At 34.0% G+C, this 16,806-nt stretch overlaps 1 protein-coding gene across 6 annotated transcripts; it reads right to left on the bottom strand.

The window, feature by feature from the left end:
• Positions 1 to 2,930: 2,930 nt before the first annotated feature.
• LOC138333254 (monocarboxylate transporter 12-B-like) lies at positions 2,931 to 13,606 on the bottom strand. 6 transcript variants are annotated; one of them, XM_069281517.1, is made up of 8 exons: positions 13,384 to 13,606; positions 8,371 to 8,388; positions 8,035 to 8,281; positions 6,175 to 6,324; positions 5,398 to 5,772; positions 4,597 to 4,878; positions 3,988 to 4,113; positions 2,931 to 3,638 (listed from the first exon to the last, which is right to left on the bottom strand). In XM_069281517.1, exons 1-8 carry the CDS (start codon positions 13,495 to 13,497, stop codon positions 3,511 to 3,513), a joined length of 1,440 nt encoding a protein of 479 aa, XP_069137618.1. In that variant the 5' UTR covers positions 13,498 to 13,606; the 3' UTR covers positions 2,931 to 3,510. The 6 variants fall into 6 exon arrangements, with proteins under 6 accessions (XP_069137618.1, XP_069137619.1, XP_069137622.1 ...); XM_069281518.1 differs by lacking the exon at positions 8,371 to 8,388 and having other exon boundaries at positions 13,384 to 13,605; XM_069281521.1 differs by lacking the exons at positions 8,371 to 8,388; positions 13,384 to 13,606 and adding an exon at positions 10,587 to 10,707.
• Between the last annotated feature and the right edge of the window lie 3,200 nt (positions 13,607 to 16,806).

Below are 16,806 nucleotides of genomic sequence, written 5' to 3'. Positions count from 1 at the left end.
ATAATATTTTGTCTTACATGTACAGCAAGATGTCTTTCAATTTGTTATTCATATATCGCAATACGGAAGATTTCGTATACAGTCGGTCGTTGGGCGATGGCCGACCCAAAAGGGACCTATTTTCGTCAGGGGGGGCTGTTTCACTTATTACGCAAATTGAGATCATTCCAAATAAATAATGAGCAGCAGGCGCTAGTGAGATAATGTTTTAGCTAAAAATTTCTTGTAGTTACATCGATTTTAAATCTTTAAACCTATTTGTCATTGGAAGTGGCGAACACCTCTGTTTACATAGAATAACGTTGTTTTCAACAGTACCGCACTAAAAAAAAAATCGGGTAAGTTGAATCGCCAAAATAATTTGCATTAACCCAAAATCTGGGCTATGAATCACAGATCAGACACGTGACGTCCGGTACTTTGTTGACATACTGCTGATCAGTGCACGTGGACAGTCAAACGCTGACGGTAGGGTTTAAAAGTTTCATTTAAAATGGACTTAAGAAAATACCTTCGTTTTGAGGTATATTGCTACATCGTTTTTATAAAATCACTTGGTTATAGGACACAATCTTTTTTAAGCATGACAAATCTTCCTTGATCAAATCTGCTTTGGCAGACGACACTCTTTATGAAATCACGCGATAGTTCATGAGATATAAGCAAAATTGCAAATATGACGAAAACAGGTCCCTGACGAATTTAAGGCACTTGACCATACCTGTTCTACATATTCTGAATCCTCGATCTACGTTCAGCTAATTAAGCCCTACTGTAGACAGGAAAATAATAAGTCAATGCCTACATGTACATGTTTAATTTCTTTATCACAGATATTCCAGGGGTTACAATCACTTGCGTTATATCCAAACCCATCCTTGATACTCCGTGTGTTACTTTCATTGTCGTTATGTATTCATCTCTGGACTATCTCAAAGAGAAACCAAAGGCAGTTCAGAAGAAAAAAAATCCAATCACAGGCCGGCAGAAATTTCATTTGAAGAAGAACTCGCATAATGAACACACATACTTCTCATGCTGTTCATACATAAACCTCATATCAGGAAAACATATATAACCATCCCTCTGATTATACACGTGTTTTATCTAATCACTCAGACCAGCAGAGTGAATCTTTAAGTCTCTAAAAGCAGTGGTTGGTCCATCCAATTTATTGGTTATCTCAGGTCACATAGTCACCACCGCTAGTATCAAATCTTTTTTAGACATTTACTATCAGTATAACTATTATATAAAACTTGAAATGAAGTAGAAAACTTTAAAGTCAGTCTTCCCTGGGCGTCAAGTGTGCGCTGACTGAGACAAAGGGACATACCTATGATAGTTTTTCTTTGCATCCATAAGAAAACAACGTCAAACAACCTCTTTGTATATGTATTTGATATCATCTTTGGCGTGTAATATGCCAGTTTCTTATAATATGACTTGTTGATCTTGAATAATTTGTATTGTAGCAATTTCATTCTATACAAAAAACGATGTTAATATTGGCGGCAATATATGGTTAGAAAAAGGCTCTGCAGGTAGCGCAAAAGAATTGTACCTGTTGTCCTATTGCATAATCGTAAAAGGCGATTAAATCAAACTTCGTTTCCGTGCAATAACTGTAACAAATGTAAATTGATTTTCTTCAAACTTGATGACAAAGTGAAATGCCTTAAGGGCTCGGCCAAGTTCGATCGCGACTGTCGATGGACCTTATTCAGCAGAGTTATGACCCTTTGAATCACTAAAAACGTCATTTTCTGCCATTCCCGTGTAAAAACTGTAACAAATGTAAAACGACTTTCTTCAAACTTGGAGACAAAGTTAAATGCCTTAAGGGCTCGGCCAAATTCGATCGCGACTGTCGATTGACCTTATTTATAGGAGTTATGGCCCTTTGAATTACTAAAACGTCATTTTCTGCAATTTCCGTGCAATAAGTGTAACAAATGTAAACCGATTTTTCAAACTTAGTAACAAGGTTAAATGCCTTAAGTGCCTGGCCAGGTTCGATCAACTCTTTCAGCGGATGTTACTTATCAGAGTTATGGCCCTTTGATTAACTTCAAACGTCATTTTTCTGCAGTTTCTGTGTAATAACTAACAAATGTTAAAACTAATATTGTTAAAACTTGGTAACAAAGTTAAATACCTTAAGGGCCTAGCCAAGTTAGATCACCACTTTTGGCAGATCTAAATTAACAGAGTTATGTCCCTTTGATTTAGTAAAAATAATAAGTAATTTTCTGCCACTTCCGTACAATAACTGTAATAAATATTAACCGATTTTCTTCAAACTTGGTAACAAAGTTAAATGTCTTACTTCCGAATAAGACTTCTGCTTATTTTTTCATGTTTCATCCAAGGTTAAACCTAGCCTCAATAATGTTTACTTACAATATGTCTTGAAAGCGGGGGATGGAAATTCCACGAATTTGCTTTTTGGAATTCGGTTGAGCGCTCACCCCTGTAAGGAAGGCTCTGGTACATGTATCTGTCCCCTGGCCGAAATATACAATAGTCTATAATAGTAGTAATTTCTGTTCCTGTTGAACGCTTAGCATTAAGTGAGTGGGACGACTGGTTCGCCCGTTGCTAGTATATACCGCAGTCTCCCCCGCACTTTATACACACAAATTTCATACATGGGAGACCGTCTTTTCATGACCCTGGATGTTAAAAGGACGTCAATCAATCAATCAAACAAACAAACAAACAAATTGTTGGGAGATTTTTTCACCATTTGATGCAAGAAAATTTGGTCAAAGATTTGAAAAAAAACCCGCAAATTTTAGAGCGAAAAAACATCGAAATGATTGAATCTAATGTAATGTTTTTGTTTTCTTGAAGAAAAGGTTCAAAGGATTAGTGATTTAAAAATGAAAAGTAGAACTACAAGTTACATGTAGTTACAACAACACAAATTTGTAAGCATACTTATTTTAATGCAAAAAATACTTTGTCAAATATGATCAATGGAAGAACAAATCTATGTCTAACCTAGGTGGATTACAGCAGAGTAAAGACAAAGGTGCATAGTATTATTTCTAACAATACAAGGTCCATTAGCTAAACTTTATATCGATTGTAAAATAATGATCTACCAGCATTTAATATCAGTAAAAACATGATTGTAGCAGACTAATGATATAAATGATAATTCATTGATGAACTGTGTGAAATGGTACTTCGGTGCAGTGTGGTTAATATGATATTTGGTTAATATGATATTTGGTATATTTGGTTAATATGATATTTGGTTAATATACCTTCGTCTTTATTATCTGCTAATCACACTGGTGTGTAATAGCATAGGTTAATACAACTGTATTTATTTTGATATCATTACATAAAAGCATACGTATACAATGAATACTTTTCATCCATCCTTGGTACCGGGATATATTAAAATACGATGCACAAATTGATGAACGCAAAAAGTATTTATGCAACTTGCCTTTTGAATGTCGTAAGCTCTGTTATTAATGCGTAATAACGCAACATTTATTTATAGTCCTGTGGCTTTTTAAATCGTGTCAAGATTGCTAATATCCCTGAACCTATCACAATTCCTCCGCCGACGTAAAATGATATTTTCCATGGATCTTTTTCTTCAATATCCAGTATTTCCTCTGCAAATACAGAAAACAATATACATGGAATCCTTCACCTATTGATGCATACATTGCAGATTATCCATTGACTACATTTAAATTTGAAATTCGTGTAACTTAGTCTGTATTATGATTATCAGTTCAAGATTTTTGAGGAGGTAAATGTGATGTTATGACACCTTAGAACGATATCAGCCGAATCAAAACCCCTTCATATATCAATAGACATAATTGTTGCAAAAAGTCATTATTTACACTTCATATCTGGTGGTACTACAAAGATAATATCCTAAACATCTCAGAAAAAAATAAATAGAACAAAATTAAATATTATAGCAGAGACCGAGTGACCCGATCTCTAAAGTACCTTCTGCAGGGGATACCACTAACTCAGCAATACCAATTATCAACCCAAACAGTCCCTCAACGATACGGACATGGCCTTTACCAAACGTATCCGGAACAGAATTGTCGAGCAGAGAGTTGAATATTCCTGAGGAAATAGAAAGAAAATGCGTATACAGTTTAATATTTGTCCACTGTTAAAAATGGTAAAAATAACTAAATGTCCTACGAGTATTTCACGGTTTTGTTAAAGGTACTTTTGTGGGAGAGGGGATCTTTTCTTGGTACTTGTTGTTATTGATTCATCTAGATGCAAATATTGCAGTTTTAATGTTTTCAACTTTAGTAATGTTACCTTTGTAATTAATCACTGTGGAGATGGTACACAGTTGACAATGTGTGTACATGTGGTACTTCTGAACAGCAATTAATGGTAAAACTCTAAATAGTTTACTAGTGATTTTTAATTAAACTAATTATGATGTACATGCAGCTTTAAGACTTTCCAAGCAGTGTTGCTTACATTTAAGTTCCGATATCAACATCTAAAACATTTACAGTGCATCTTCCTTAGCATTTAAGCATAAGATGTTTTGAATTTGTGGTTGTATAAGTAATACTTTGAACTGACCTTTGCTGAAACCGAACAGAGCCCCGAACCCAGCCACTAGTCCGAATGTTTTTAGAGACGGTGCAACACAAGCAAGTATTCCAGCTACGACGTTTATGATAGCGATGAGGATCAGGACGGTTCCTATTTCTCTATCCTTCCAACAGCAACACAGTACCATCACAATTAGTCCAACCAGTTCACCAAGGTACGGTATAACGGGAGCTACAAGCTTTGCGTACTTGTCATCAATTTCCACTTCGTCCAATAATTCGTTATATTGGTTAATTGGCAATGGTTTACCTGTTGAAAAAGATTTAAAAAAAAACACGTAATTTTATATGATTCATTTTTTTTTTAAATTAGGTAAATGCGTTTCGCCAGGTGATAATGAGTAATCTGTAGTTGGTTAAATCAACAAATAATCTAATCCCACTGATTGCTACACGGTTTTTGTATTTATATATTTTATTTTCATTATATCAAAACAAAACAAAATTTTTTATATTCAAATCAACACACTAAACGAGTCTTGACATAATAATGACTATATTCAACAGAAGCTTAATTAATAAACATCTACTGAAAACTAACTTTTTTCGCGTGCGATTTACTTTCGCGATTTTCTCGATTAAGACAATTCGCTAGAGAGAATATCCTTAAATTATTTATCATTTTATGATATTGAAATGTATTTCAATTCAGTGTTCACACCCATGAAAATTAATCTCCACGAACTTGATTTGCAACTGAAATCGCGAAATTTATTACCCGCGAAAAAAAAAAGTTCGCCTTACAGCGTTTAGATTGAAAGTGACGTACCGAACTGGTCCATGAAGATCAGGATAAGTATCAAATATAATACCAAATCTTTGAACAATTTCCAATCCACGATACCAACGATTCTGCCGACATAGTTAGTTCTACTATCGGAGCTCTTCAACTCCAAGGGAGTGAGGGTGATACAGCATAGCAGAGCGACGCCTACCGGAATTAACTGATACCGGAAGTTATGTTCCCATTTGTATTCGATGTCAATATCTTTGTCCAGATCCGGTGCTATGTATAGAAATGTCATTCCAATAACACCGAGTATTTCTCCAGCCCTTACAATACCAATGGCGCGAAGTCGTTTTGATGAGAAGTATTCCAAGGGTGGAACTATAGCAGTAAGAAGGAGAAAGGATGATCCAAGTCCTGAATAAAGAGATAAACCACTAATGATATAATGCTTAAAATAACAAGAAAAAACCTCGGTAATAAGTCTTACATAATTATATTCCTGTGGAGTACTACGGAACAATGTGTTGACATTTAAAAAGTTATTAAAAAGGCCGTTATTTTCTAACTATATGCACGTCTTCTGTACATTTTTTTTATATTTATTTATAATAAGAAATAAATCACGTCTGTATCCTCAACTTGGGTTTCAAAAACAACGTGAGGAATAGGGTAGCAGGATTTATGTATCTTTTTGAAGAACCTGAAACCTTATGAGTTATATGAACTACTTTTCAGACTGAATTATTACGCTTGTTTGGTACAATGCTAATGTCATTTTCTAAAATATATTCTGTAACATGATAGAAAGTTAAATACCACTGAGTCCTCCTAACAGAAAGGCGGCGAAGTCATCCTGATCTTTAGTGAGCCAGGACGACACAAAGAGACCTACGCCATACATCCCACAGCCTATGATTCCCACAATACGGTATCCTAGAGGCACCATCAGTATGGCCGCCACCACAACTGAAAACAGAAAAGGGTTGTACAGTTAATAAATAATAACAGTGTAGCTGATACTACAACAACATTACTGTAAAAAGAACACACACACACAAAATGAAAAACCAATTTTACGACATCAGAGGAGTTACCGCTACAACAATAAACAGAACGTGTCTTTATGTTTACAATACTATTGTTCGTCAACAGAGATAAAAACCTCATGGACGGAAGTCACAAATCGCATCACTTTCAGCTTTGCGCCTTCACAAAATGTTGACATCCCCTTCGATGCATCTACATAATTCATGCGTAAGTATAGTATTTTTTCCTTTGATATATTTTGGGGGTGTCTTTTATATATGGATAGGACGGATATGGATATTCTACACGTGGTTACAAAAAATAGTCATACCCGAGGCCTGCCCTTGCCGAGCATTTATAATATTTTGTTAGTTAACCCATTTGTGGAATATCCTTATCTTTCTTAATCATATATGTAGATGTATTTTTCTCTCACACCTCGCTGTCATTATCACAGATATCCCGCCATTTTGATATTTTCGGTATGACCAACATGAACTATGAATAACCAAAATCCGAAATTCACACGATAATTTTAAAGTAAACTCCAGTTTTTGCGTCCTTTATAATAATTACGTTCTGGTTTTGGAAATTGTCATTAAAATGCAGTAATGCAATTTAGCCTATGGCGATACGAATATATTGTAAGAGATCAAGCAGTATTACACCCGTAGGTATGAGAGAAATATACATGTATTTATACATAAACATGTAAGAAGTTTTACAGTGTACATTACCAATAGATACATTTAATTTTAAAACCAATGCAAATTAACATTTCTGAACACATTGATAGCCGACAACGCATGATTTATGTAAACACGAATGCATATAAATCACGTTCACCCTTGTGGAAAATACAAACAAATGAAGCCATTATGTAATATGAAACTAGTCCACCCGTTGGTAAACCAAAGATGCGACCTTTTAAACACATGAGTTTAATCTCTACATTCCAGAATAGAAAATAGTTCCCTGAAAACAAAATTGTTGACCAATATAATGCAATTCTAAAATTACCACCACATTCAGACTCAAAACTCGGTTCTTGATTTGTCATATATATAATGGATATCATAAGTATGTATAATAATGAAACCATTGTTACAGTTTCTATCAAATGAAAATGAAATGGCATAAATATGTAGTTAACACACGCACTACGTATTTACACAATTCGTATGTACGGAATTTAGATTTTTAACGGAATTGCACTTGCATGACATTCAAAGATGCTACACCGCTGACGAATGGTATTTTTTCTTTCAGTTACAAAAGTTACTTACTTTACACCATTACCACCGCTGAAAAGTTTGGTTTGAGTTTCTAATTTTACTTAAATCTACAAATATTAAAAATAATTAATTGCACCCCGAAAAAAATCCGTGACACTATGTCCTATATGAAATAAAGTACTGATTTCGCATGAACCAAAAGCACAATAACTTATTTGATATTATTTTTTGTATTAATTGCACACAAATATATGCACGATTTAACACCAATTATTGTTCAGATGATGAGTATCGTTTATGCTATGTCGACGGTGGATTATCTTTTAAAGATTTTCACGATTTCACTTCATGATCAATGGACTCTACCAAAACCGTTAATTAGACCGTGATAACACAGCCACAAGGACAATCTTACCTCCTAATTTCCTTACAGCATTGAATGCCTCAAGGATGTCACTTGACTTTTCACTACCGAATTCTTTGGCGAAATCACGAGAGAAAACAGTGACCAACATGACGACCACAGCATTGCACATGTTGATAATGAAGCAAGCCAGAACAATCATCCACGGGCGCCATCCTCCATTAGGAGGACTGTAGACCGAACCTCTGGGACCAGAGGTGTCCAACTCAAGATCTCCAACCTGCATGGCTTCAGGCGGCTGTGGAGGAAACGAAAATATATCACTAATGTTACTAAGCACATGTAACGTTTATAAAAACAAACTCAATTTAACTCCAGATCCCAAACCTGCATGGCTTCAGGCGGCTGTAGGGAAAAGAACAGGTATCACTAATTTACTGAGTAAGTAAGCGCAACCTGTGATGACCAACTCAATTTAAAGACAATGTTGACGATGTATGTTTACACATTTACAGCAAACAACAGAACAGTATGTAGCGCTATCTATTTGACGTTTAAATGTGTATCTCAGCCACCCGCAATCAATGTTTGTGGCCACGTCGCTACATTAACCGACTTTACGTGGTGGAACACTGTATATGTTTCAGGGAAACGATCGATTTACATACAGCGGGGATGGGTTGATGCAAACGACACAGGTGAGGGTCACTGGGTTATGACTCATCAAGATTAATATGATATAACCATATTTGGCAATTGCTGTAGTTTACCACGAAATTGTATGAAACGGTTTCTTGGTGACATATTTAAAGACTTGATTTTATTGGTTAAAAGTATTTTGTAGAATCTCATGTCAATGTACCCGTATTTGGCTAATGTTTTAGTTTTCTACGAAATTATGTCTAAACAGACTTCTTGGTAACAAGGTTATAAATGTCAAAATTTTAACATTATCATCTAGAAAATGTAGAATTGCATAAAGTATAATATATGTTAAAACATGAATAAAAAAGCACGACCTATTTATCTAATCATAAATAATATGATATAAATGAGCAACTTGCAACTACGAAGACTGGTACTACCCATATGGTACACTCTGGTATTACTGTACATGCAGCCACTCATAGACTACGAAGACTGGTACTACCCATATGGTACACTCTGGTATTACTGTACATGCAGCCACTCATAGACTACGAAGACTGGTACTACCCATATGGTACACTCTGGTATTACTGTACATGCAGCCACTCATAGACTACGAAGACTGGTACTACCCATATGGTACACTCTGGTATTACTGTACATGCAGCCACTCATATTTGCATTGGGATAAATATATTTCCTTATATATGCCATTAATAATATGTATTTAAAACAATTCCACATTTTCGTTCCCCTTTTAAAGATATATATGCCGTAACTGGGTGGAAATGGTGACATGAAGGTAACTTTTGGTAATAAATAACATATTAAAATCTCCTTTTAATCCATGGGCATGAAACATATAACTTCAGCACTGAAAGATAATTACAATTCAAGGTGATGCGTTAAATTGTATTTTTAGATTGGGTAGAAAGAGAAAAATAACACATCCCAATTTTGTTGAAACTATGGCGACGATACATTAGTTAGTTACATATTAGGTTTGGTATGGTTGGAAGGTTCGCATGTCCTCGCCTCAAACGAAGTCGTACATTGCTCCTGAATTTGAAAAATACCCATATTACAATGTATGTTAGTAGTCTGTGTCTAAGTGCATTAACACCTTCAACTAAACCTAATATTACCTGTTTCCACGGGTAGAGGAGAAGAAACGACAATAAATAGCGTTTGAAAAACAAAGACTCGTCAATCTAATTAAACTTTACTGTTTCATTTCAGCAAATTTTATTGACCAGATGTTAAAAGGATTGAATAATCAGATAATAGGCAAAGCGTACATAAATTCTTTCCTTTTCACTATTACCCTGTACATTTTACAATTTTAAGGTAGTGATATCGAACACTAAAAAGTATAAAAGCGGTTAGCATGGAGACTTACATCATATGATACAGACACAGGTTTTTGTAGTTTTCCATACTTACAGATATACAGTTGGTGTATCTCATGAAATAAATCCTGTTGTCTGATGCTTCAATGCATGACTACCCATGCGATACTACATACTACAACACAAACTGTTTTCTAGGTAAAACCTAAGCGTGCGTTTACTAGGTAAAACTTGAACAAACATTTTCTAGCTAAAACTTTAAAACATGTTTTCTGAAATAGGGTGTATATCTATAATGAACACAATCAGCGGAGTTTACGCTAAAACTATCAGAGCCCAAAATTGTTTTGCATTTGCAAAATTCATAGAACTTGATAATGTATATTTTTCAAAATGGCGAGATATCGTTATGGATAACTGTGAAAATAACGCGAAGGAATGAAAGAGCAAATTGAAATTGATCTATTTGGATATGATCAAGGATAAGGATAATGTCTTACTGTGGAATCACAAAATGCAAAAACTTGGCCACGCATTTCTTGACCCTTGGGTAGAATTTCCATTTTCTTCATATCCACACTTATGAAAGAGTCTTACACATCTTACCATTGTTTCACACAAGTTTTACCCTCCAGCACATCCGACTATATAAGCTTTGAACAGCACAATTAACATTCCCAGAACCCAGCAATCTACGTATATGGCATGTGGTATCTGACTTAGTATCCATGAACTCAATCTCACGCAAGTTGATTTTTGTAATACAATGCAGTCATGTTCAACACACTGGAAACATTGTTATCGGTAATTTTACCTACATTACAGGATTTACAGTTGATTTACCCACAAACAAACCTTTAAAGCCAATACTATTGATGGATATAACATTTCATTTTAACTTAAGGTGTAGGAAGAGGTGATTATCTAAATTTTTAAATAAATAATATTGAGTATAAGCATATTAAGTATTCATGATACTGATGATAAAGGAGATAATTCTGATTTTTTTATTTCATTCTTTTTGATTTATTCATTTGAAATATAATGATAATATGCGTTACAAATTACAAATGTTATAGTGATGGAGTTGAGATTTTACAAAAAAAGATCACTGTGACCGACTTTTGGAAAGTGGGTTATTTTGTTAATTGTGGTTTTTTTTTGTATTGCATAATGATTAAAAAAGCATTGATACAATGTAATATCAATTGGTTTTATCAAAATTGGACCAACCTGTAAATTGCCATTATTGGCCTCCACTTATAACTCGATAAATTCTATGGACTTAGCTTAATTGAATGTTATATCATAGACACCTATATTGTAACTATTAAGTGTTTTAACTATTAAATGAAACTTATCGCTATTGGCAAGCAGAAAACTCAATTGACTTTTTGTTTTGTTTTAAAAACATGTCTTTAGTAAAAGATAGAGAAGGTAAGAAGAAAATGAAGGAACTACTCGAATCAAGTATCACCCATGTTATTGCTTGTGAAGCAGAATGGCTTGTAGGCTGTTACAGGTAGAGTCTAAATGAAAATATTGTGTTGAAGACATTAAAAGATTAACACTGATTAACGTCAAGATTCCTACCATAAATTAAGATGCGAATACTAGGATAGGTGACACCATAAAAAGAATCATTGTAATGAGAGGAATGATCATTATTAGTGCACTGGAGTTCTGTGAAACACTTGATATGCTTTACTTAATTGCACTATCCTAAATCTTGCATGATAACTCTGACCAATTTAATAGCCTCTCAAGAACAGGGTTAAACTTTGTGTGTAATTTGTTGGACAGAAATTATTTTTATGCTGGTATTTGAATGGTTTCTTCATAATCCACCAGGAAGGATAATTAAAAGAATGATTAAAGAAATGACAGAAAGAAAATTATTAATGTGTGCGCGATTTTGGACGGAAGTTTTGCCTGACCTAGTATTGTGATTATGGCTATTGCTATTCACTAAGGAAATGATATTTGAAGATATTACGGGAGCTGACTGTGGATGTTATTTTTGAGGAAAATCTGTTATGATGTTGGCGTCTTTGCTGTAGAGGAAGCCAACATTTCTCGGTAAGCTCTTCCCGTGACTATTGCTTTTGGCATGTGATATTTTAAAAATTATTTTTGTTACGTATGACCCAGTTCAAATATAATTTTGCCGGGGTATTTTGCCTTTTTCATATCGGCGGGACATTAAAAAACGCGCCTATTCTTATAAAATAGGAGTTACGCCTAATTCTTGGGTGTAAATAACATAGAAATCATTTTTAATTTAAAGACCCCGACATTGAATCTATCTATATTTAAACACTTATGTCATGGAAATCATTGTCATTTAAATTGTACATTTAATCATGGTTCATAGATTCTATATAACTTCTGTGAACTATCCAGTAATCCAATGATAAGAAATCTAATAATAGCATTCACTCATTTCAGAGAAACGATAAGTAATGGATGAACGAACAAGTCTTCCTGCGTAATCTAGCTCAAATCCAGGTGCAGATTGTTTAAAGAAAAATGTGATACGTTGAGCACATTTTGTACGGTTACGATAGCACGGAATCGTTACACACGTATGTCTGTGGGATACGAATAACCTAAAATAGTAAATACGAGACAAGCAAGTAACAGTGTAGACAAAATTATTGTTGAATGGTCAAGACAGCCTGTTAATGTAGCAAGACGTACACGGTTCCACGATGTAGAATTGATAATATACGATACAAGAAGACAAGGGAAATAAATGGTTTAATGAAGTGTAGCATTAACCTTTCGGCGAGCGGAGATCGAAGGCGGAAACTTTTCTATTTTGTGTACAATGTTGGAATTGCGACATTGCCCCAAATGCATGTGGATATAACAAAAAGTGATGATACATGTTGAAATTAAACATCAATCATATGAATTAAATTATTTAAATAACAATACTAGTCGTCTTTAGTTTATTATCATTTGGATCGAAAAAGTCATACTCTACTGTGTACGAAAAACATAATTATATGAAACATATATACATGTATATACCTTGCGCTTATATATAAGTATGTGAAATAAATAAAATGAGTAACATTGGCAAACACTTTTTCAAGTTATCAATTGTATTTGTCAGCTTTACTCAATCGATAACATAACAAACCATAGTATATATGTGTGTAAGGTAAATGAATATTTCATACAACTGTCATGTATATCATACACATAGCCAAGTAATTATATATATCGATGTTATTATCGGTTCATAATGATATGCAGTCACACATGTAGAAAAAAAAACTCCACGCTGACTTAGCAGAAATCCATTCGGGTTTCTGTATCATATACATTCTTCCTGTTACAATATATATGCATACATTTTACAAGTACGGATGAACGTGTATATATGAATATTTACCTGTGACATATGCTGCTGGTAGCTGGGAGGGGCATGTTGAGGATAGCCATACTGATACGCCTGATTATGTTGCCCTTGTGTCGGGTAGGCATAATTATATCCAGGCGACGCCATTTTTAATCAATCGATCTGTTTACTGTTAGTATCCAGAACCCAGCTCGTGTGTGGACGTTTTCTAGGGCAGTATTTAGCATTACCTTATACTACACCGTCACAGGCGGGTATTTGTACATGCTTCGATTAACATGACAAAGGTTTAAATAGCTTTAGTAGAACTCGGTCACTTGTTTTCATATCGAGTTTCGCTTATAACTTTAAACTTATTGAGAGTCAGTCATGCGTGTAAACCAAATACAGAATAGATATAGCCTTAACATATTTTCACATTCCTTAAGATCTGAAAAATAAGAAAACAAAGCCGTAAATGAGTGTATATCAATTTTTAAATTTTTTTTTTATATCTAAATTGCACTTTTGGACATATAATCTCGAGCCGACGGTTATAGAATATGGTATGAAATATGCAGTACAGTGATATTCTACCCAAGGGTCACAAGTGACATTGTAGCAACACGTGAGTCTTGCCGAGGGTTTTACAATATTCTGTGATTATGACTGACATATCCCGACATTTTAAAGTCAACAGCAAAAGTTATAAACTGCAAGTCAATTTTACATACATCGAAATCATGATATTGTCTCCTTCACAATTAAACTAGTTATTTAAACGAAGCTCAAATGTTGTCGAGAAAACAGTAATTTTGTTGTCATCGTTGTATCATAGGGTAGTATATTTAACCATGTAACACAGCCTCAGCCGACATTAGTGCATTGCATGAGATAAAGTAGTTGTTACGCCGGGTATGAGATACGTTTTACACTATGTAATCTTAAAAACCTTTTATAGACTTATACATGTAGGTAGAGGAAAAGTTGATACACATATAATGGTAAAAGCGTTAAGGCTAATATTCCACAATACTATTTTTCTTTGTCACATGACCGTCTTATTCAAATTAATGATATAGAAGACTATTTTCAAACCTTCTGAAACGATTTGATAACATTAACATCATGTCAAGTAATATATTGTTGATATCCGTCAATCTGGTATCGCCATTCCATTGACGTCCTCGATATTCCAAAGGGTTAATATCACTGACGGGGATAAAATGTCAGTAATAGTAACCCCTAGAGTACCAAAAATGTCCAAGTGATGAAATAAAGGAAACGACTGGCTTGCAAATTTCAGAAACACGCATTGTGTAACATACATTGGATGTTCTAGCGTATCCAATGGTGACAGATCTTTTCGTGATCACTTGAACGATTAGCACACCAGAGCCTACATGTAAGTGTCGATGTTAATATTTCAAATTATTATTCATTGGATCTGGTAGCAACATACAGGTACTGTGAAGTGGCAATGTAAATAGTTATGTGTTTTACATGCACGAAACTAATATGATAAATGCACTGTTTTTAAAATCTAATAAAAAAACCATTTTAAACTTAACACGGAAGCAAGAAGATGGTAGAAATATTGCGTCTTACAAGGAAGAAATCCAAGCTTATGCAGATACATTACATTGTGTCGTCTTAAAAAGAAGAAAAAACATGTTTATAAACAAATGTTTCTGAAAGGTGGCCATTTCAGTATGATCTGCAATTTATTCTTAAAACATCTAAAACATGTAAATGTTCAGATGCGAAATGAAAAAATCTGGTTTGTTCTCATAAGGATTCGTTTTGCTAATCTATGCAAAAACTATCTTTTATAATTAGAGTAAAAATTTTAACAAAATTTTAACAAAAAAAAGTTATTTCAAACATTAACAGTAAGATCTTATACAGACAGATCGTTACGGCTGGAGCTTCTTTCCCTTTTCTTTGGTCACACATACTTCTTTTAAATAATATTGTAAAATATGTTAAAGCTCTAATGAATTTATTTGACGATATTATATTTCATGTAAAATACGATATTATTGATATCTATCAAATATCGCTGCCATTCTAGTGATACATCATATTCTCTCGTAAACTTATTCTATTGTTTAATAGGAAATATAAGAAGGCAGGATATGTCCCAATACGAGAGTTTCGAGATACCAAAACGACATTGGTAAATTATGATTTACCATCGTATTAGTCCCACATTCTGATGATTACGTCACATCAATCAAGTCAAATATGATGTCACAAGATAATACGGATAAAATCCATGGCGAATCATACTTTACAAACGCCCTACCTCAAAACCTTCGTATTACATGTTGATCATGTCGGCCACAAAACTACTTTATAGCATTTTCGTCAATATAGACCAATAGACTTTAAAAATAAATCTATTGAATCATAAATACGTTTATCATTAATGAGTTACTATCGATTTCGAAAATTGTTTTGCCTTTTATTTTGATGTTCCCTTTTCATATAACGACACTGAATGCTATATAACGATTGTATAGGAAGAGTATACTTCCTGAAGTTAATTTCATTTTGGCGAATATTTGAAAAAAACCTCATCGTGTTAGAGAATGAAAAGAATATTTTAATCATAGAAATAAAAAAGAAAAAAGAACGCGTAAATCAGGTCTCATAATATCAATACACATAATCGATATCAATACAAACTAAAACATCACGTAAAACGTATATTTAATCAAAGTTATTGAAACAATGCATGTCAATGCTCATATGTGCATTAGAGTGGCAATATTTACAGTAGAGTGGGATTTAATTCAATTGTAAGCATAAGGCAATGACATCTTCAGCATTGACAATATAATACAGAGTAGATTCGAGAAGCTACTGTTAAAGCGTTTCCGATGTAGGAGAACTGACGACTGTATAGTATAGACTGTTAGTAAACTGTCCTATCAATAAGTTATTACTCCTGTTTGGAAACAGCACAGGCAACCAACATAGCTTAAGCGTTTTATCACATAATCAGTCTAATATCCTGTGACTTCGACCGTTATTGCATATGTCACTAGTGTTATGCAACCTGGAGCGATTGTCATTAAGTGGCATGACATCCGGATACGAGTATGGCGTGAGAAATTTCCGACTCCTAAATGAAGATTTTTACAACACATTTGAACATCGAAATTCTTCAAAAAAGTATGATTTTGTAGTTATGTGATAAAAAGTGTCTAAAATATGTCCACTTCATGAGAATGATATTTCATGAGATGAGTCTAAAAAGATTCGCAAAAATTAAAAACTCATTTCATAAATCTTCACATGAAATTATCACTTATTTAAGATAATGTATGTAGACTAATAATTGAGTTTGCATGTGGTATAAAAAACACAAGGTCAAAAGACGGATATGTAATGGGAAGGAATGTTCACTTTCAAACACGTGATTCTTTATAACTTCGTGTATTTGATTTCCTTATTGCACAGGTCACTATC

Source organism: Argopecten irradians, chromosome 10 (assembly GCF_041381155.1).
Source record: "Argopecten irradians isolate NY chromosome 10, Ai_NY, whole genome shotgun sequence".
In the NCBI taxonomy this organism is placed as follows: Eukaryota; Metazoa; Mollusca; class Bivalvia; order Pectinida; family Pectinidae; genus Argopecten; species Argopecten irradians.
The sequence above is the reverse complement of the archived record's forward strand: the minus strand, read 5'-3'. Positions and strand labels throughout refer to the sequence as shown.

Coding starts and splice junctions, on each gene's coding strand:
- LOC138333254 (XM_069281517.1), bottom strand. CDS start 13,497: ATGGCGTCGCCTGGATATAATTATGCCTACCCGACACAAGGGCAACAT. Junction 6,325..8,034: donor TGCTGTAAGGAAATTAGGAG/GTAAGATTGTCC, acceptor TTCTGTTTTCAG/TTGTGGTGGCGGCCATACTG. Junction 3,639..3,987: donor AGTGGTATCCCCTGCAGAAG/GTACTTTAGAGA, acceptor CTGTATTTGCAG/AGGAAATACTGGATATTGAA.